The sequence below is a fragment of the Carassius auratus genome, chromosome 34, assembly GCF_003368295.1.
Source record: "Carassius auratus strain Wakin chromosome 34, ASM336829v1, whole genome shotgun sequence".
Classification (NCBI taxonomy): Eukaryota; Metazoa; Chordata; class Actinopteri; order Cypriniformes; family Cyprinidae; genus Carassius; species Carassius auratus.
In genome coordinates this window covers 4,261,831-4,283,975 of record NC_039276.1, presented here as the reverse complement: position 1 = coordinate 4,283,975, position 22,145 = coordinate 4,261,831, and the positions used below count along the sequence as shown (strand labels likewise).

At 36.9% G+C, this 22,145-nt stretch overlaps 1 protein-coding gene across 2 annotated transcripts; it reads left to right on the top strand.

The window, feature by feature from the left end:
• Positions 1-687: 687 nt before the first annotated feature.
• LOC113052977 (TRAF3-interacting protein 1-like) lies at positions 688-21,523 on the top strand. Of its 2 annotated transcripts, none has more exons than XM_026217538.1 (15): positions 688-941; positions 2,051-2,119; positions 4,552-4,713; positions 6,292-6,420; positions 7,002-7,397; positions 7,683-7,763; positions 9,106-9,181; positions 9,329-9,349; positions 10,315-10,399; positions 10,813-10,902; positions 11,409-11,541; positions 11,633-11,669; positions 11,794-11,867; positions 19,219-19,442; positions 19,704-21,523. In XM_026217538.1, exons 1-15 carry the CDS (start codon positions 819-821, stop codon positions 19,867-19,869), a joined length of 1,866 nt encoding a protein of 621 aa, XP_026073323.1. In that variant the 5' UTR covers positions 688-818; the 3' UTR covers positions 19,870-21,523. The 2 variants fall into 2 exon arrangements, with proteins under 2 accessions (XP_026073323.1, XP_026073324.1); XM_026217539.1 differs by having other exon boundaries at positions 10,816-10,902; positions 19,704-21,521.
• Positions 21,524-22,145: the final 622 nt, after the last annotated feature.

Sequence of the window (22,145 nt, the reverse complement as noted above, 5' to 3'; positions counted from 1 at the left end):
TATTCTGTAATCTAATATGTATATCTTTTTATATTCTAGTTTATTGTTGTATCAAGTATTTGCTTCTTTTTTATTTTTATTTTTTTATTTTTCAAGTAATTTAAATCTTATTTTTAATTATTTACTTATTTTTTTACAAAAGTGTTTATTTTTAAACATTATTATTAGTAGTAGTATATTGTTGTTTATTAACCAATAATTATTTAAAAATAATATAATGTGTATTCTGTAATCTAATTTGTATTTCATTTTTATTTTAGTTATTTGTTGTATCATGTATTTGCTTTTTTAAATTAATTTAAATATTTTTTTTATTAATTTAAATCTTATTTTTAAATATTTTATTACAAAATGTCTATTTTATTATAATAATTATTATTGTTGTTATTTAATTGTGTTTCGTTTTTATTTTTTGCAAATTTTTTTATTTTATTTTTTTTTTATAGTGTTTTTACACTGTTTAAAGTTAATCTTTCTATATAGGTATTTTTAACTAATGCATAAGTAAAAAGAACGATATTTGTCCCAGCTGGTCTGACCCATAGACGTCTATGGTCTGACCCAGAGCTCTATATGTCTATGGTTCTGACAGTGCTCTACTGTTGTTTGTTGTTGTCATGGACACCCGTAGCCCTTGACGACCACCTAGGTTTCGCGCAAGCGCAGAATCCGCACAACGGAGGATTGTGGGATAGAAAGCTATCGCCAGGGCAACAAGCAGAGTTTAGCGAGCAGAAATCTGCTGCTAGCAGAACAGTAACGGCGATTAATTATCAAAGAAACACCTTTTACACTAAATACCGTTTTAATTTGTTGCCATGAATGAATCTGTAGCCAAAAAGACCCAGGAGACTCTGGGAAAAGTGATCAAAAAGCCTCCTTTGACAGAAAAGCTGCTCAGCAAACCGCCGTTTCGATACCTGCACGACATCTTCAGCGAGGTCAGTTGTTCCAAACATTATTTTTTATTACATAAGTGCTGTTTTATTTCGCTCACCGTCTACATATTTACCTTCATACACTTCAAGTAACGTTAGTTACAGTTTCTAGATCTTAAAACGCTAGCCAGCTAATGTAGCTTGCGTATAGTCTTTAAAATGTAACAGATAAATCGTAATATATGCTGGCCTGATTTGTAAACATCTTGTTTTAGCTTTAACATTTTTGAATGGCCGGAGCTTTGCTTTCAGGGTTAAGATGATCCTGATGCTTTATTGGTGGTAAGCAAGCTAATTATATATTTACCATTGCAATAACTGTTGAAACGCTGTCAACAATCTCACCTTTCTTCTGGCTGGGTTTTTAACGTTAAGTTACTGTCACTTCATTCAGAGCTCTTGTTGAACTGTTTAACGTTACTAGGCATAGCTCAATATGGTTATGCAAACTCAAGGGTTGGAAACATATTCTTGACATTCATGGGATAAAACAGACATATAAAATCGATATTGTAGTGTAATGTTGTGTTAAATTACGTTGTTTTTTAATATTTAGTAAATTATTTCTCTGTCATTATATGTGACCATGGACAACAAACCAATCTTAAGTAGCTGGGGTATATTTTTAGCAATAGCTAAATAAAAACATTGTATGGGTCAAAATTATCGTTATATCATTAGGATATTAATTAAAGATCATGTTCCACGAAGATATTTTATACATTTCCTACCATAAATATATCAAAACTTAATTTTTGATAAGAGATTTGCATTGCTAATAAGTAATTTGGACAACTTCAAAGGAGATTTTCTCAGTATTTAGATTTTTTTTATACAAATAATTGTATCTCAGCCACATATTGTCCGATCCTAATAAACCATACATCAATGGAAGTTTTTTTGTCTTTAATGTGAACAGTTAACAAAAGTGATGATAACTGTTCCTGTCTGTAGAGTGTTCCAAATCAATCACTTTTGAGGTTCTGTTTCAGTTTGTATGATTTTAGAAGGCAGTGGACAACAACGTGGTTAACCTTTGAAACCGAGTCTATGTCTTTATATTTTTGGATTAAAATTTTGGTTGTAAAAACTTGTTTTCCCTTTTTTTTTAGATAATTCGTACCACAGGCTTTATGAAAGGACTTTATGGAGAAGCAGAGATGAAGGCAGATAACGTGAAGGTAAATCACCAAGAGAAATGTGTCCACTTTAAGAGGCAATGATCAGGTGCACAGTTTTTGTAAGTTATATTTAGCTGGCTCTTTTTCATATCAGTGGTCTTGTGCTTGACATACACTATCATTCAAAAGTATGGAGTCAGTAAGATTTTTTTTTTTTTAAAGAAATTCATACTTTTATTCATTAAGGATTCATTAAACTGATCAAAAGTGACAGTTAAGATGTTTCAATGTTACAAAAGATTACCATTTTAAATAAATGCTGTTCTTTTGAAAAAAAAAACATGCATATATTTCCCACAAGCATATATTAAACAGCAGAACTGCTTTTAACTTTAATAATAATAATAATAATAATAATAAATGTTTACTGAGCAGTAAATCAACATATTGGAATGATTTCTGAAGATCATGTGACACTGAAGATTGGCATAATAGCTGCTGAAAATTCAGTTTTGCCATCACAGGAATAAATTACAATAAATTGTAGTAATATTTCACAACATTACTGTATTTTTGAAGAAATAAATACATCCTTAGTGAGCATAAGAGACTTCTTGACATTAAAAAAATCTTAAAATCCCAAATATTTTAACAGTACTAACACTTACATTTATTTGTGTAAAAGCTTATTTTAATAGGGGGAAAATAACAGAGTGCACCTTTAAGAGGAATTTTTGGCTATATGTAATGTGTATAATGTGTGCATATGTAAATGTGCAAACCAGAGACTTATTTCTCGCTTATTGCGGTACTACCATACAATCATATGACAGTTTTATGTTCCTCGCCAATTAATCCACCTACTTGGCAGTGATACATCATGTTACGGTTGACCTCTTGTATCTACCTGATTTTCTGCCTCATTAAGTGTTCTTGGGTTCTGTAGCCACAGTGTCTCAGACTTCCACTCTGCTGTGTTTTTTCTGTTAAGGTGTTAACATTGATCAGATAACTAAGTGTAACTCAAGACTCTCCATTTAATTAGCGTACCAAAGTCCCACATCGTAGGGAGTCATGAGGTGTGATAGATCTCCCTGTTAAAAGCACTGTGCCTTTAACTATCTTGGATCAGTATCAGTGACCCTGTAAGAGATGCAGGTTACTAGCTCACCACAGCAGTGACGAGTTCACGTCTGATCCTTCTCCATACGTGGGGCTGACTGAAAGAGCTCTGGTCTTTGATGTCCCAGCATGCATAATAAATGACCTCCCCACACCTCTGCGAAACAGGACGGCCCGACGGTATAATGTTTTGACAGCACCACAGTTTTAACACTTTTCAGGGGAATCTACCTACAGATAGCTTATAGATGTCTATACATAATAACTGGGAAAGAAGGAAGTATTTTGATGCCAAAAAATTGCATTGCATTGGGACATTTTTAATGTGATTGAGTTATTAAAGTATAGAATAGTATAGTATTATACTATAGTATAGTATAGTATAATGTTTTTTTCACTTTTGTATTGCCTTGTCACTTTTGTATTGTCACAGGAATAAATTACATTTTATAATATATTAAAATATATATTAAATTGTAATAATATTTCACAATATTACAGTTTTTCTTTAAAAGATGCTTTATTGTCATAATGTTACATTGCATAAAATTCTAATGGTCCTAAAACGGGCTTCATTTTATGCAAAATATATTTCTTAATTTTTGTGTTGCAATGTTTATGGCATGAACACGTTTTCATGAAATTCGGCTTCAGTGATTAGCTTCATAAAACATTATTTTTGCATGGATATTATGTAGCCAGTAGTTGGATATTAAACACCGTGTGCTGTGCTGAGTGTGTAAAATCATAACAGGTCACATCAGCATACAGGTTGTTCTGCCGCTGGGACCTCATTAGGAACCTCATGAAGTATGAAAGCATTCAATGACAGTATGGACAGTTGCACTTCATCATAACCAGCAAAGCAGAAATAGAGAAGAAGAGGGTTTAAAGGAGTGATAATGTATGTACACCCAAGGGCCACACGAGACTGACAGCACAAATGATTCACATAAGTTACACATCATCTTGATTGTTCAATTGTGTTACTATTAAAGTGTGTACTTGTTGTGTTGTTTTTGTCACCGTCAGCATTGATTATTGGAGTCTCAAGTGGTTTTGTGCACTCTTTTCAATCCCAGGAGAAAGATATTCTGGGCTGAAGGTTGGAAATCCCTGCCTTAACATTTGCCCGATGGCTGTTTTATGCATCCTTAGTGGCCCCAAGCAGAATTCCAGTCTGTTTGTTGAAGTGGCCAAACTGGGCGAGCAGTGACAGCCTTGCCTTGTCCAATGGGATGCGTTTCGTGTGGAACTCCCTGTTTGTTTGAACAATGGCAGACTGGGACAGTGTTTGAACCTTGTTTGAATACAGACATAATGCTTGCAATTCTGTTTCAACTACTCTTTTCTCTTCATGTACCTTTCAGGACAAAGACTCAAAAATAGCATTCCTGCAGAAGGCCATCGATGTGGTGATGCTGGTTAGTGGAGAGTCCTTGGCAGCTAAACCTGCTCGAATTGTAGCTGGACACGAGCCAGAGAAGACCAACGAACTGCTGCAGGTCATTGCTAAGTGCTGTCTCAACAAGGTCAGTCCTGCGATTAAAGATCACTCAGCTACTATACTTCTGTATTGCAGGAATCGCTCGAAGCTATTTAACTAGTGAATGACTCAAGACTAATGATGTCCAAGCAGGGGGTAATTTATAGACACATTCATTTAATTGCACCCTTGAGCTTTCCTGAAGTTTAAGGAGCGATGGAACATCGCCAGCAGCGTTATCAGGGGAATCCACTGATGCCTGCAAGGCAAAGAGCAGGTGCGAAACATTAAACTGAATGACAGCTCTACAGCACACTGGGATATTTTATAGGTTGCAAGAGAAAAAGACATGAGAACCCCACAGTGGTGAAAGTTGCTGGGTGGTTAAAGTCAAAGATTACAGGGGTGACCCAGGTACTGGAAAATTGACAATCCTGCTCTGTCACCTTTGAGTCTTTGAGCGAAACATTTAACCTTGTATTGCTTCAGATGATCGTAAGTAACTTTGAATAGTAGCACCACTTTCTTTCTTCTGCGGAATGCATGTATGAAAGAATGTATTTTGAGAAATGTTTTTGTTGCACTCATCCTACATAATGAAAAGGGGCTGTCAAGGTCCAAAAAGTACATAAAATACCAAAAAATTATTATAAAATAGCTCATATGATTCTGTTCCAAGTCTTCAGAAGTCAAATGATAGCTTTCTATGAAGTACAGACCGGAAGTCATTTTTCACTGACAGTCTTTCCGTGTGCCTAGCTTTCAAATCTCATATGCATTTTGCAACAGAATATTGAAAAAACTTTGGGCATTGGCATCAATATTGAATAAATAAATAAATTACCTCTTAAATTTAATTTGTGTTATAGACATAAATGATGCATAAATGATACATCATTTGTATGGTGTGTTGAGGAGAGGTGCTGTTCATATTCATTCTTAGACCTGGAGGGCAATATAACAAAAACCCATCGACTTGCATTTGACTTTTGCAGATAAGCAACACCATAGCAACTGTAGATGAACACATTCAGAAAAACACCAGTATTTATTTATAATTTTTTTACTAAAACTATTAAAATTGTTTTTGTTAATTTAAATTAAGCTAAAATAAAATCTGAACATTAGACGGAAAAAAAAAACGTATACTTGGAAAACTTAAATGAAAGTTAGAAATGTTGGCTTGGCAAACTGAAATAACATTTCAAAACTTTAATTTGAAGTATAAGAATAAATCTTAAACTAAATTAAAGTTAAATGTAAATATTTTAAAAACTGTAGAAAATGACAAAAACATAACAACTAATAAAACAAAGTAAAATAATTTTGCATCAAGCCCCACCACACGTTTTCATCAGAAAACTTGAAAATCTTTTTAGTAAATTGTCAGCTAGTCAATACATATTTAGCTGATGTTTTTATCCAGAGAGAATCCCCAATGGTTTTGAACGGATTGCATTAACAACCTACATTGTTTTGGTCACCAGTCCAGATCATTAACCCCCATGCTTCCCCATCTGTTTCTGAATCCAGTTTTGTTTGGTCTGAGAGCATACTGAGGGTTGCTTGGGAGTTGTGTTCATTATATTAAGCTGTCAAACAGCATGTCCTGTCCTTGTTCCAGCTCTCCAGTGACGAGGCTGTTAGGCGGGTGTTAGCAGGAGACAAGCTGGAGCAGAAGGGGAAGCCCAGCACCTCCAGGTCCCAGGACAAGGAGAACAGAGAGGGCAGGGAGCGGCACCAAGACAGAGAGGTGAGACCGGTTTGAGCTTTTGACTTGGGCTGGGTGATATATCTAATGATATCATCATGTGCATGTAGTCAGTAAATCTGGTTTACTGGGTGATTACTGCTAAATCGCCTTCACCTGCTTTTAAATGGAGCGGCATTTAATAAACAGAGCCGTAGATCACTGACAAGCTACACAATATCACGTTCATTATCCCAGATGAATCGCCTTCGATAATGAATGCAATATTGTGTAGCTTGTAAGTCATCTATGGCTCCCTCTATTAAATGCCGCTCCATTTTAAAGCAGGTGAAGGCGATTTAGCTGTAATCACCCAGTAAACCAGATTTACTGACTAGATGCGCATGATCATATCATTAGATATATTGCCCAGCCCTACTTTTGACCCAGTGGTACTTTCAACCAAGCCTGATTTCTGTTTTGTCTTAAATAACTATTCATTCCATGTCCCTCTTGGGCTTTTTTTATTGTGCCTTTTTCTTTCACTCATGAAATCTGTTTTTAATACTTTTGGGTCCTCATGAAACCGTTAGGATTATTGTTATGAAAGTGAAAATTAGATGTAGTCTCTGGCTGTTGTCCAGGAGAGGAAGGGCATCAAGGAGAGCAGCGGGAGCCGAGAGCAGAAAGATCCAGATCAACCAAGAGATCAAGAGAGCAAGAGGGATGACAAGGACCGCCGGCGAGATGCCGAGAAATCTGACAAGGGACGCGAAAGAGACCGGACAAAAGACAGAGACCGAGACAGAGACAAAGACAAGAGCCGGGATCGGGAGAAAGACAAGACCAAAGAGAAGGAGAAGGACCGTAACAGGGACAAGGAGAGAGAACGAGATAAAGAGAGGGATAAGAAAAGGGAACGGGAATCTCACAAAGACAGAGAAAAGGAGAGAGATCGAGAGAAACGACGGGAGAGAGAAAAAGATAAACAACCACACCGAGAGACAGACGAGAAGCCAAAGGACAGAGGTGATAGAAAGGTTTGTTCACACCTTCTTATGATTCTGCAGCTTTTTTACTCATCGGTCACAATGACAGATGAGTGACCAGTTTTACCAGGCTCCCTTGCATTTAAAATCCCATTTAAACCTAGAAATAAAGTTTTCGAGTTTTTAACACAATTTTAACACAAACAAAAATGAAGAAATATTTAACATTCTGAACTATTTCAAAACCTTAAAGCAAATTTCCGTAACATTTATATATTAAATAAAAGTCTTTTATAAGACTTTCTTAAATACTCAAAAACAGATTGTCTTCCCTAGATCAAGGCAGCAGAGGAGATCAGCAGGCCAAAGCTTCCCCCAGAGGTTGTGAGGAAAACACATGAAGCCGAAGCAGACGAGGTGAGACTGATCTCTCTTGATCTCTGTTTATTCACTTTACGTGTGTTCAGTAGGTAAGGACCATCATCAAAGCTTGTTGAGTGTTGACATAATGTTCCTCATAGTTTATTGTTCTTATCTTTGTTCCTCTGAATTGGAGGATGAGGGCGGTGAACTGGAGGTACGAGTCTGTTGTGATGTCAGTGCCTGCTTTGCTTCCCTGTAGAATAATGGGTGTTTGCATATTTAGTATTACGCTAGGACATTCTTGATGGTGGATTAGGATCTCTTTCTGATATCCTGGTTGAGACATTAGTAATGAATTTTACCTGCTGTGGTAACATTTTCTCTGGTACTGAGGCAAAATTAAATAACTTTCTCATTTTAAAATCTTAAAAGTGTCGATATACACTTCTGTTCCAAAGTTTGTGGTCAGTACTCTATTCTTCAGGGTTACATGATCATTCAGAAATTATTTTAATGCTGATTTGGTGCTTATGAACTATTTCTTACTCTTATCAATGTTGCATACAGGTGTGCTGCTTAATATGTTTGCGGACACATTGATGCATTTTTTTTTTTTTTTTTTAAGTATTCTTTGACGAATATAATTATTTTGTAACCATTAGTCTTTATTGTCATGTTTGTATAGTGTAATACATCCTTGATGAATAAAAAATATAATTTTTACTGACTCCAAACTTTTGAATGGTAGTCACTGATCTATATTATATTAGCGTATATGAGAAGCAAGTATATTTTAAATTAAAACTGACACTTCTTTTAAAAAAATAACTTTTTTAAAGTTCAATAATCCTGCATTTTTTTCAAAATCAGATGAACATCTTTGGCCAAGTTTCTCCCAGTTTTCACTTGTTTTTTTTTTTCTCTCAAGTGTTTTGCTTCAGCAAGTGCCCTTACACACACTCTGACTGACTGATTTTGTATCTTCATCGCTATTATATATTATATAGTTTAGTTGCTCCATGACCATGTGTCTTTACAGCTTCAGTAGTTTCTCATTTGGAGCAGTGAGATTTTTTTCATTTGGCTAGTAAAGTGTACTATAAACATAAAAGTCTTAAGGCTCTTTGTTGGGTTTTGTTTTGTCTTCATTCAGCCTACAGATCTTTCTGAAATCCAGGTAATTTCTATTTGTTCCAAGTGAAATCTGTTTCCTCCTGCATTTTCTTATTGTCCGACTATTAGTCTGTGATATTTCACATGTGCAACAACAGCCCTTGAGATTGTCGTGTTTATAAAGGAAGCGGACTCACATGTTTCTTGACTAATGTCCGTTTAAGGGCTCCACAGGAGAGGAACTCTATGCATGGAAACTAATGTATTTCCTCATTCCTTTCAGGCTGAGAGTCCTTCCCGGATCCCAAGGCCCTCATCAGCTAAAGGACAGCGGCGGTGGCCCAAAACAGGAGGTCAAGGTACTGAACATGTCTTTCTTAACAAACCCTATTAATTATTGATGTACAGTACATTAATGCTTTGTTATTTGTCCAGCTGATCTATTTAGATGTTTCTAGCAGCACAGCAGATGTTTAATGTGATTTTTTTGTGCATCTCTGTTTCAGATGAGACTGAGAGTGAAGGAGGTGAGTGTCGTTTTCTTATCATGGTCCAAATCTAACTTTTTAATATACCTGCCAGTGGCTGGTGGCTATCATTTATAATTATAATTTTTACCAGCCAGCAAACTGTATTTAACAAATAAAACCAATAAATCTAATTGATTTTTTTCATCCTCTTTAATAGAAATTGCAATCAAAATTAATAATGCTTGTGTGTAAGGCTGCATAATTTAACCTTAGAGTCCTATTGTGATTTAATTTTGTCATTTTTACTTTTATTAATTTTTTTACTCTCTCCACTTTAGTTGTCTCAGGCCATATTCACGCAGTTTTTTTAAATAGAATGGCTGTATAATAATAACAACAATAATAGAAATTGGAATTCAGAAAAATACATAAATTGTTACATCTATTAAACAAATCAACTGAAACAAACTTAAATTATTTAATTAAATAAAAATACTTTATTTAATACTGTATTTTTCGGACTATAAGTCGCACCTGAGTATAAGTCGCATCAGTCCAAAAATATGTCATGATGAGGAAAAAAAACATATATAAGTCGCACTGGACTATAAGTCGCATTTATTTAGAACCAAGCACCAAGAGAAAACATTACCGACTACAGCCGCGAGAGGGCGCTCTAATGTATTCAGTGTAGACTACAGGAGCACTGAGGAGCATAGAGTGCCCTCTCGCGGCTGGAGACGGTAATGTTTTCTATTGGTTCATTTCTCTGGTTCATGTCAAATTAATTTTGATAAATAAGTCGCACCTGACTATAAGTCGCAGGACCAGCCAAACTTAAGCTTTTTATCCTTGCGTTTGGTGCTTGCCGATTGTTAATCTTATTGTGTGTTTGTCTCAGTTGTGTTTTAAACAGTGGCTAAATATGTAGCGGCTGAATTGCAGATTCAGAATTTCCTTGATTCAAGAAATTAATTGTTTACCTTTTCTGTAAACATAACTTTTTTTTTTTATTCTTCCAGAAGAGGAAGCCCCTTCAGCAGAGAAACCAGTCCACATTGAGAATGGAGACACAACGAATTCTGTGCCACCTCAAACAACACATAGGTCTGTTGTTTCTTTTTCTTTTCTTCTTTCTTAATTAGTGGTAATGACCTCATAAGTGTGTTGATTTTAAAGATCAAAAATGGCTACATTTCCGTCCAATTATAACAAAGTAAGTCAATGTGATAATGTGCTGTGGCTGGGTGAAGTGTATCATACATGCCCCCTTGAGAGATTGCCTGGCCTCGCTTTCACTGCACTGTACCGCAAGATCTAACCACAAGATATCACTCTCATCCAGATCATTACTCTTGGTTCTCACAACTGTTTTGTAAGCATTTATCTATGCAGGAACTTCCTGTTACCTAAACTACCCACGCATAAAATCACATGCATATTTTACAAAAAGTACTTGTGGATTTCCTGTGTGAACTTATTCTTCTTTTGTTTGTTTGTTGTTCTTTTGTTTATGTAAGTAGACGATTAGCGCGACCTAGCAGCGCACGACCGGCAGCCCCCCGCGTCAAACGACAGGAGAGCTTTGCTGATGTGACCCCAGCAGAGAGGTGAGAGATCTCGCTCATCAGGATCTCAGTTTCTCACTTTGTGTTAATGAAGTAAGTCACATGCTGGCTGTGTTACAGTGATTTTACTTTAGGTAGGGGGTTCTAACCTGTAATACCCCCTTAACATTTATACATTACCATGCAATGTTTGGGAACAGTAAAAATGTTTTATATTTTTATCTTATGCTCACCAAGTAAAAACGGTAATATTGTTAAATATTTTTACAATTTAAATTAATTGAAAATAATTATTTTCTATTTGAATTTATTATAAAATGTCATTTATTCCTGTGATGACAAAACAAAAATTCTCAGTCTTCAGTGTCACATGATCATGCAAAAAAATTAAATAATTCTAATGATTTAAATTAGTAATTCAGTGTTTATTTCTTAGTATTTTCAATGTTGATAAAAGTATTCATTTCTTTTTTATAAAAGTCATACTGACTCCAAACTTTTAAATAGGAACTTATGATAAAAGATATCATTGTCTGGGTTTTTCTAAGGCTGGGCAGTGCCAAGACCCCTGCGACTGTTATTTTGGATAGCAAGAAGCTCTCTGAAGATGAGGATGATGAAGACGGGCAGTTTCTGGTGGAGGAGGCAGCTGCGCCTCCTCCTGACATACCTGAAATTGAGGTAGTACAGATGTTCTATGTGTGTACGTAGTATTCAGAAAAGAAAAAAAAAACACCACGATTTGGACTAATTGACTTATTTTTCATTACAGCTTAATTCACTTGAACTCCAAGGGAATGACAAACACGGTGAGCCATGTGCAAAAATAATTCATCCTGAAATAAAATTCTGCCAGAAATTAATTATGTGAATTAACCCTTTAAAGGCACACTTAAGATCAGAAATAATTGAATAGTTTTCATTTGTTCATAGGTGGACTTGTGAAAAAAATCCTAGAGGCTAAGAAAGACTATGAATCGTCTCCAGCCTCAAAGTCAAAAGAACAGGTATGGTGCAATCTTTTTTTCCCCTATTAAAACCCCACTAGGTGGCAGTGCTATTCCATCTTACACGGTCCAAGTTTTGTTTTTCACAACAAAATTCCAGTAACATGAATTAATGCATTTTAGAATCTCTTCATCAAGGGAAACAGCATTTTTTAGTGCTCTACAATACCTCAGGGACGCTTGACCCAGTGCACCATCAGTTTACTAAAGAAAGCAACTATGCAAATGGAGTGGCAAAATGTAATTGCGGTCCCTCAGAGCCACTGACGTGTTACTTTCGTCAATGGAGCTTAAATAATTAGGGCAAAACAAGCATTATGGCACCATTTATGCTTTTTAGAGATTTAACATGGTTAACCATTGTGGACTTTTTATTTGTGAATTTTGTTTGTTTTGATTACTGAATTGCGAATTGAAAACCAGTACGTGCTGGTGGCTTGGAGTTGGAGCTTGCTTGTGAATTTGTTTTAGGTCCTGATTGTTTTAAGATAACAATTTTGGGGGGATTTTATCTGAGATAAACCCCATGAGAGTATAAAGAGTCATCAATGGAATATAGATTAATTTAAGATACTATTTCATTTCTAATAAGCAAATAAAACCAATTTCATTTTTTGGACGTAGTTTCAGTGCGGCTCAGGCTATGTACTTTTCTTTTCTGGACATAAAATTTGTGGAATGATTTTTCAGGACCCCTGGAATGATTGTTAATCGAAAATGCCAGTTTATCAATGTCTTCCCATATTTTAGCTTGAATTGGGCTGTTTGTGAGCCAGTGAAGATGAGAACGATGTAAATCGAGTTTTGAAGGCATCTTGTCCATGCCCTGGTGGAAGGGGCCATCTGCACTGGGTGGTCCACCCTAGCCGGAACGAATGCTCCGGTCGATCTGTCTGTCATTGGCTGTAGCCTGATGGATGCAGTGTTTGGTGGTGGGCTTCATGCAGAACCCCCTCACCTCAACTTCCCACCTTAGCTACATGTTCAAAGAGTGAGTCAGCAGTGGGGAGATGTAGGGATGGGAATTGTAAGGAATATTGACTCGGTTGCCAGTTCCATATAACAAATCTGGTTAATTTATGATTCGTTGATTTAAATGTATTTATTTATTTATTTTTGTAATTTTTAAGCAGTAAAGAACAATTTTATTTCTTCAGCGAGAATTTTTTTTTGTTCTTTAAATTAAATTTCAGATTTCAAAAGATTTAATAGAACTAATAATATTAATAATAAAAGGTTATTAATATATACAATGTGAATTTTCTAACAGTAGAGTACAGGATATGAAGTTTTTATTACCTCATACTAATTCAAAAACTTAAGATTTAAGACTCAAAATAAGATTTAGAGTCTAGTTCTTATTTAAAATTTCATTTGTAAAATAAACTAAAATGAGCAATGTCAAGCAGGTTTGATGGTAAAGCTGAGGTGGCAGCTCTTTTAGAGCTTGATTTGAGTCCCTATTATATTTCATTGAGTTGTTAATACGTTAATCAACTTTTTTCCTGATGTGTTGCATGGAAGAAAAACAATGATACAGATTTGGAATGACATAAGGGGGAATAAATGTTCACAAAAGTTTCATTTAGTTCATTCAGTTACTGTATTTTTTCATAGAAGGCATGAGCTCTGTTTGCTTCACCACTGGCAGAATCCCCTTTGGTGTTGAACCTCAGCCGCACACAGTGAGCTTCTCCCAGCTGGCCCATACAGCCAGCGCTTCTCCCTCCTGTGTTCTTGATTTCAAAATAATCAGACTGGATTTCCTTTCAATCCCAAATAATCACATTAGATTTTCCCCCACAAACCGGGCCTGGAATCTGAGCGCTGCTGGCCGTGCTCTCCTAATTGACTTCATTTAGCCTCATTAGCTTTCTAAATTCTCCATCTTAATTGCGGTGCATGAAACTGGCGTGTGTTTTCAGGGCAGTACATGTTAACCAGCACACCACACCTCTCCTGTCTAGTCAGCTGTATTAAAAAAAAGTCTTTAATGACTTCCTTCCTAACTTGAAAGGGGGGTGAAGGTCAGCGCAATAAAGCAGCTGCTCTCCTGTAATCACGGTGTAACATCCAGGGTTAAAAATGTAAATATTCAGCTTTCATATCCTCCTCGATAGGTTTGAAGTTTCTGCGCACATAACTCATTCTACAAATATGAGCTTCCGCTCTCACATCTCTCTAGGATTTTAAGTTTACGGAGATCCCCACATCAAGTACGTATGATTTAATCTCTTTGGAACGACCACAGAATTGAGTTTTGACCATTTAATAATAACAAAGGTGAAACTTAGCCAATGACTCATTCTGTGGCTTTATTAGCTTGAGCTTTCTGTTCTGCTTCATAAGTGAGGATTTACCTCGCCATGGTCGACAGAACTTCATTAAGATCTGCAATGCCGTTATTGTTTCATTTGACTGAAAGGACAGGCCAGATGCAATATTACAAAGGGCCGTTTCACCATCATGGTGCATTTTCCTGAAGAATTTGCCGTACATTTTGCAGCTGACCTTTGTTGTGACCTTCCAGATCACATGTATTATTCTAAGATACTTCTTGTAGGGTGTCTCCTTTTTTGTTTTGTTGTTGAAAGTATTGGCCCTTGACAGCAGCTGCGTTTTCATAAGCATTTTCTCCTCCTTCCTTTTCCCTCTTTTGCACCATCAAATTAGCCTGATGAAGGTTTGCAATGTATAAATAAACCCCATGGCACACAAATGGATGGGTGTTGAGTGAACGCCACGCCAGCTCACGCTCTGCAGAACAGGCAGGAAAATAAATAATCATCCCTTCAGCGCTGTGTCTTAGTAAACATCTACCTTTTTGTTGGAAATGTAAAGGAAATGTCTCTTGTTGCATTCCTCAACATTTTGCCCTCACCGAGAGACGATTGACATCTCTGTGGAATGACCCTGTAGTTACGGTGAAATACCACGGTATGGGTCTCTAAAGTCTGATAGCATAATTGATAGCATTTCATTTCAGTCCTACTGCCGTCTGGTTCTCATAAGCCGAACTGTCATACACTGTGGTTCTGTGCTGATCCGCTTAGCACGCAAATGCAGAACAGTGATCTCAGCAGTGACCCCCACGGGGCCAAACTGACCCTTCCATCCTGTGTACACGACTAAACCTCTCTGCACTTCACTTCATCCCAGCTATTTTTATGATCTTGCTGGATGAGGCCCATGTTTTCCCCAAGGAGGAAACCCCTAAACATTGCTAAACAATTAATCTTTACCCTTATGAGTCAGTATTGGACCCACCATGGAGTTTTAGACCAGTAGCAAGCTGTCTTAAATAGATCATTGAAGCCACAAATCTTTATTGCTTTTTGTGTATTCGGTTTGAACTGCTTTTTGTGTCTTTTAACCGATAAATGGAACATCATTTTTTTTACATGTCAAGTGGAAATAGTTTTAAATCGTAAATGAAGTATTGTGAAAGTGTCCAGTCAATGCACTGGCTTTAGCCAATCATTGTTACAACCCAGTAGGCTATTTTAACCAATCAAAAATCAATCACTTATTTTATAAATAATTGTTTTTACTTTTAAATGCTCAGGTAGACATTCCCTTCCCAACTAATCAAAAAAGGTTAATGAATGCAAACTAGGGGTGAGCGATACACAAGTTTAAACAATAAACTGATAATTTTATTTTCAAGTATTGTTTCTGTCAAAGTTAATCTCTGTGCTAGCCAGTTTTTTGACTCTCCAGCATAAAAAAAACATACTTTTGTATGTACTTTTGAATGCATGCAAAACTAATGCAACGCCAGTGTAGACCGACTGATGAACAAATGGTTCATCTGAGCAGCTTCTTTTAATGAATCATTTTCATTCACATTACTGATTTGAATCAGTCTGAAGAATAACTCACTGTATTCATTACTGAATAAACGTCAGACTCATTTGTAGTCATTTAAGCCCATTTTTTATTTTGTGAATCACATTTGAAATCAACATTTCAGATCCACAGAACCACTACAGCATGTTGTTTATCATTCTCAAGAGGACTGCAAAACTTTGAACTCTGCTTCTTTTCATAGTTCTATATTAGCACTCTATAAATCAAGCATTTTGCATGCATTTCTTCATTAAGCAAATTGGGCTTGCAGCTGAAGGCTCAGATCCACATAGCGGGGAAATGAGGCGTCCCGGTCCAAGAGGCTCTGGCCCAATGCATCAGTGTCTCTGGAAGCCACCTGCCCCAGGCACACTCCACGTCCCGCTTGTGTCACTGTCTGAGATAATGGGAAAACCTGTCCTCAGCTGCCTCGTGCAAAACAAATATTTTTCTTGGGTCCAGTGAAGAGAGAGGAAAATGAGAGCCCCTATAAACGATTGATTTATGTCAGAAAGAGACAGAAAGCTGGAGGGTTTTTTTTGACTAAGGGGTGAGGTGCAGGAGGATGGCAAACAAAACAAATCCGGCTTGGCCTTTGCGCTCCCAAGAACAGTGGGCCGAATGTGCTGGCCGCCGGTGTTTGTGTAGAGAGGGGGTGTTCAGGGGCCGGAGAAACCACCCACATTGAAGGCAACTATTACACATTTCAATCCAAACACACTTGTAAACCACACAGAGAGGGGGAAAAATTAAGTTAGTCTTTCTTCTCACGTGTTTGTTATAGTTCTAGAGTAAAGCAGCATAGTTAACCTTTGAAGTGTTTCAAATAGAGTTACTGAACTCTGTAAAGTTGTAACAATAAACTTTTAGTTTCAAAACACAGATGATTAGAGACCGGCACTTTATGAAAATATTTTCAGATTTCAAATCTTAAAGGGTTAGTTCACCCAATAATCAAAATTATGTCATTAATAACTCACCCTTCATGTCGTTCCAAACCAGTGAGACCTCCGTTTATCTTCGGAACACAGTTTAAGATATTTTAGATTTAGTCCGAGAGCTCTCAGTCGCTCCATTGAAACTGTGTGTACGTACGGTATACTGTCCGTGTCCAGAAAGGTAAGAAAAACATCATCAAAGTAGTCCATGTCAAATCAGAGGGTTAACTTTTTTTAATGTGGCTGACACTCCGTCTGAGTTAAAACAAACCAATATCCCGGAGTAATTCATGTACTCAAACAGTACACTGACTGAACTGCTGTGAAGAGAGAACTGGAGATGAACACAGAGCCGTGTGGGACACTTTTTATGATGGCTGAATGTGCTTTATTGGACTTCTTTTGGACTATTGAATGCCCATTCACTCTCAGTTTTAAAGCTTGTAAAAACCAGGGCATTTTTAATATAACTCTGATTGGATTCGTCTGAAAGAAGAAAGTGATATACACCTAGGATGCCTTGAGGGTGAGTAAATCGTGTCATTTTTATTTTTGGGTGAACCCTTTATGCCCCGTACACACCTCCAGAGACACGCAGCGATAAAGCAACATGGTGAACCTTTGGTGACAGAATTTAGCCATTTCTAGTGATGGGAGTCACACAACAAGCGTTAAGATTAGTTTAACTTTATGCAAATTAACAGCAAATTTCGCAAAAGACAACCAATAGGAGTGAAGAATCTGTCAGTGGAGCTCATATGTCACTGTCTCTGGTGTAGCAAAGACGGGACAGAGTTCCCTGAGCGATTTTACTGTATTATATGATTTGACTGCAACCACGTCATGGATATAAAAAAAGTATGCATGTAAAAGAATTTGTCAACAGTTTGATTCATACATTGATGGTTTGTGTTGTTAATTATATGATGCAGAGAGCAGTTTAGCACTGGTTAATGATTTAATGCACTGAGCTTTACTGTAGGTTATATAACAACACTCTCTTACAGCAGAATGATACTTTTATTTCCTTTAAAGTCTAATTCCTAGTCAAAGTAGAATGATATCTTTGTATCACTGGCAATATAAATAGTTGTGATTGCATTTTCTAAGGATATGTCTACCAATAACATTAGAGCGACAGCACTAGGAACACCCACAAGCATCTCCACAGTACACAGTGTAGCGACATACAGCGACAACATCACTGGTGGTGTAAACCTGGCTTTAGAAAGGAAGATTTTGGTGTTTATGGCCAGAATGACATGAATTGCTTGAGGAGTTCAGCTTGAAATGAGGTAAATGTGAAGTAGTTGTTACCGAATACTGTTGTAAAATAACTTCACTGCCATAGCCTGTTACTAAAATAAACAAAGTCATTGCATGAGGGTGTGTGTGTGTGTGTGTGTGTGTGTCTGAGGCTGTAAGAGTAAAGCCTGTTTGGCCTAGTGCCACACACAGCCTGTGGCCCCAGCTGAGTAAATAGACACGGGCCCTGTGTGCCAGGGGAGGCCTTCTTACGCTCGGCTGAAGGGTGACTGGGGCAGACCAGGACCCCCCAACCACACTGCATACAGTGGAGGCCTTCAGTAACCACTCACTCACGTTATGGATCCCATGTCTCTTTCATTTTGATCTTTATATACATTGCAAGGTTTGTATAATTCCTGCCTTGAAATTCTAAACATTTGTAGCCTTGACATTGAAAACCACTAAATGCAGACTTCTCCCTGCTGCTTTTTTCCCCAAAAGTATATTGTTGGTAGGTATAGATTTCCTCTAACCTTTATAACATTTATAGCATTTATCTGAAGTGCTCTCTTATGGGAGTGATTTCCTACTAGTCCTTTTTCAGTCATTTACATAGTCGTTTGTTCCAAACATGTACTTGACTTGTGACAAGTAAAAGAAAAACGGGAGGGCGTGGGGAACGTTTCAACTGTTTTTGTGTAATTAATGAAAGTCAATGGGGTCTAAACCAGCAACATTGGACCCCATTGACTTTCATTGTATGGACAAACCAACAAATCTTTTTATTAATTTTTTTATTTATTTATATATATTTTTTTTAATCTTTTTAATCTTTTTTGTACTACAGAGGAAAGGGTCATACAGATTTGAAATGACATTAGAGTGAGTATATGATGCTCATCCAAGTGCAAAGCCACATAAATAACTGCTAACTGTTGTCTACACACACTGAAGGAAAAAAAAAGCTCAGTCACTAGCATGGTACCCTTTCAAAAGGAACTAATATTTACACTTTAGGTATTAATATGCACCCTTTAGGGGTCAATAAGGTACAAAAGTGTACGTTTTGAAAATATACTCGGTAACAGCTTTTGAAATTTTTTTTCCAGTGTGTAGACAAACAGTATTTATTTCCGTGGATTTGCACTTGGACATTTATAAAAAAAATTCTACACAATCATAGCTTCATGTTGAAAATCCTGTCTCCCCTTTTCCATTTTATAAGTGACTGTGACAGACCTCTGACAGAAGAAATAGCAGTCAGGAAGCGAGACTGCTGGTGTTGATCTGTTTCCTGTGGTTCTGTCTGTCTGCAGGATCGGTCACTGGTGTCAGAGTCGTCTCGTAAGAAGGAACGTGAATTGGTGGCGAAGGAGATCGAGCGACTGTGTTCGTCCATACAAACGGTGTGTCGCAGCGCTCTGCCTCTGGGTAAAATCATGGACTACATTCAGGAGGATATGGACTCCATGCAGAACGAACTGCAGACGTGGCACAAAGAGAACAAGGAGAACGCACAGGCTCTGCTACAGGAACAAAGGTGCACATGCATATTAGCTCTGTCCCTAAGGATACTGCCTACATATACAGCATCCTAACTGAACTGAAACCTCTTAAATGATGATTTAGAATTCACAGAAGTCATACAAATAATGGTCAAATTGTCAACTATATTAGCTATAAAAAATAAGCCATGATAACTATATCAGTGTATCCAAATATTTAGCATGATTAAAATCTTCAGCTGCTTTTTGAATGTCTTGTTCTTCTGTTCAAAGCCGTTTCTCTGTCTGTATCTCAGAATCACAGACAGCGTTGTGGAACCTCTGAAGGCTGAGCTCGCTGAACTAGAGCACTTAATCAAAGACCAGCAGGACAAGATCTGCGCAGTCAAGTCCAGCATCCTGAAGAACGAGGAGAAGATCCAGAAGATGGTATCCAGCATCAGCTTCTCCTCACAAACGTGAATACCAGCACATCGCCAAAGAAACCTGAAGCACTGAGCAGCAGGGAGATCTGATGTCTTTGAGCAGCACTGGAGACAGTTCAGAAGCTGCAGGTACAGTCAGGACCCCCTCTCTTCAAACCCCCTTCATGTAAGGTGCCTTCTGTTTGCACTGGTCCATTGGGATTCTCAACCACACTCATACGTCTGCAGTAGATTTGGATTTGCACTCATCACTTGCTTGAAAGATAAATGTGTGTGGTCACCATACTGATGTGTCCTGTACTTTTTAAAATAGGACTTCAGTTGATCTCTTAGGAAAACAAATTGACTGGTTTATTTAATTTTTTTAATTTCATTTTAGCTTTTTTCCATTCAGACTGACAGGTGTTTTGGCAATATATCACACATGTGAATATAATTATTTCCATATGTATATGTGTAATTAGAAAACTATGGAAGCTGGTTTCTTACTCTTTTTTTGTATTTCTGAGATTAAATAATAAAAAGGTAATTGCGACTTTTTATCTCGCAGTTTGGACTTTTTGAATGAAATTCTGAAGTCAGAATGTGAGACATAAACTTGCATTCGCAAGAAAAAAGCCAGAATTATGAGATAAAGTTGTGATTTCTTTTTTTATTTCGTGCAAAAAGAAAAATCAGTTGCGAGATGTAAATTTAGAATTCAGGTAAAAAGTCAGAATTCTGAGTTTATGTCTCGGATTTCTCAGAATTGATTGGAAAAAAGTCACAGTTACCTTTTTAATTTATTTATGCTGCGGCAGAAACAAGCTATCATAGAAATATATATATATATATAAAAATGAATTTTCTAAAGCAATTGAATTTTACAGATGAGCATTAGATTTGCCAAAAATTGGAGAAACATTTCACACGCACCTCTGCACTTTGATAAATGAGACTGTAATACAGCACATCATTTACCGTACCTGTACACATCAAAAACCTCTGTTAGCTAATTATATGTTCAAAGAAACAAGATTCAATTGCACAAGTGTATTTTAAGTCAATTTATTGTATAAATCAAGAAATGTACCTTGATCAACTGTATATGTGTATGTTTCAGATTAATATCAATAATGAAAAAGTTCAACTGATATTTCATCCGAGAAAACATGACGTTTTTTTCTGCAAACTGAGATCCATGAAGCAATTTGAAAGTTTTTATGTTATGACATGAAAAACTGTGTTCGATGAAGCAATAACAGGTCCAGTCTGTCGCAGCTGATCCACTGGTCAAGCACAACATGGAGAAAATCTTCAGCATGTAGAACTAGTCACACTTTATGGATACGGTGTTACTGTACCAGTGTCTAGATGAATTTTACAACTAAACCACACAGCATGAATGTCAGTAGAATCAGACTTCAATATACAGATTATATACTCCATCAGTATTATCAGCTGTGCACCATGACACAAATAGTTTGCTAGTTATTTTAAGTAAAATCAGCTTTTTAAATATCAGTGAAATATATTGGTTTCCATAAAAGAGACGACCATATACACTGTAAACGATTTTTACCATATCCATACTTTTTGCTGTAAATTTTTTGTACATGTTGTTTGTATCATAGTTCACAAATGAATATTTATTTAGTAGTGAAGACTAATAAACAGTTCCATTTCTGTTAAAACTGTTAATTGTGGCACTTTTATAATGCATGCAGTTCGGGGGATACAGTACTTGCAACAAAGTCATTATTTTTCCAATTCTGTTTGGTGACGCCAGTGACAAAAATGACACACGTCACCATTAAGTAAACACTGTGACATTTTAATGACTGTTTTGAATTGCATTTCAAAGCAGCGGTAAACACGCCAAGTGAATGTTTCTGATGAGTTCACAAAAAGGCCTGGATGTGTTTAACGTGTCACACATCACGCTCTGGAAAGCTGACCCGGTGGGACGCAGCGAATACATTGAATAACATTTTAAAAGCCTGTATCAGCACATCAGTTTTGATTTTTATTCTGGCAGAGCTTGAAACAGCTGCACCGCAGGTTCACACACACGTACTGCAGGGGCACTCAAACGCCTATTGAGTAACAGTCGACCGGGCCGTTTAAGATCAGGATTTGGAGGCCCTTGTAAACCTGGGCACCTGCCTGAGCGAACATTTGGATTAGGTCAGAGTGAACAGGACTGCATGTTTTGTCCGAGTGTTCTCATGCTGTGGGCCTTGGAGAAAACCCCAGCTGGAGGGTCCTTAGGACTGTCAGAAATGATTGTGCTGCTTTAGCAAGAAGACCAGTGAACAAGTGAAACTTGTGTTC

Bases quoted from the DNA above. Each gene is read 5' to 3' on its own strand.
- LOC113052977 (XM_026217538.1), top strand. From the start codon at position 819: ATGAATGAATCTGTAGCCAAAAAGACCCAGGAGACTCTGGGAAAAGTG. The intron at 942-2,050 runs GTCAGTTGTTCC...CTTTTTTTTTAG, and splicing joins TGCACGACATCTTCAGCGAG to ATAATTCGTACCACAGGCTT. The intron at 7,764-9,105 runs GTGAGACTGATC...CATTCCTTTCAG, and splicing joins ATGAAGCCGAAGCAGACGAG to GCTGAGAGTCCTTCCCGGAT.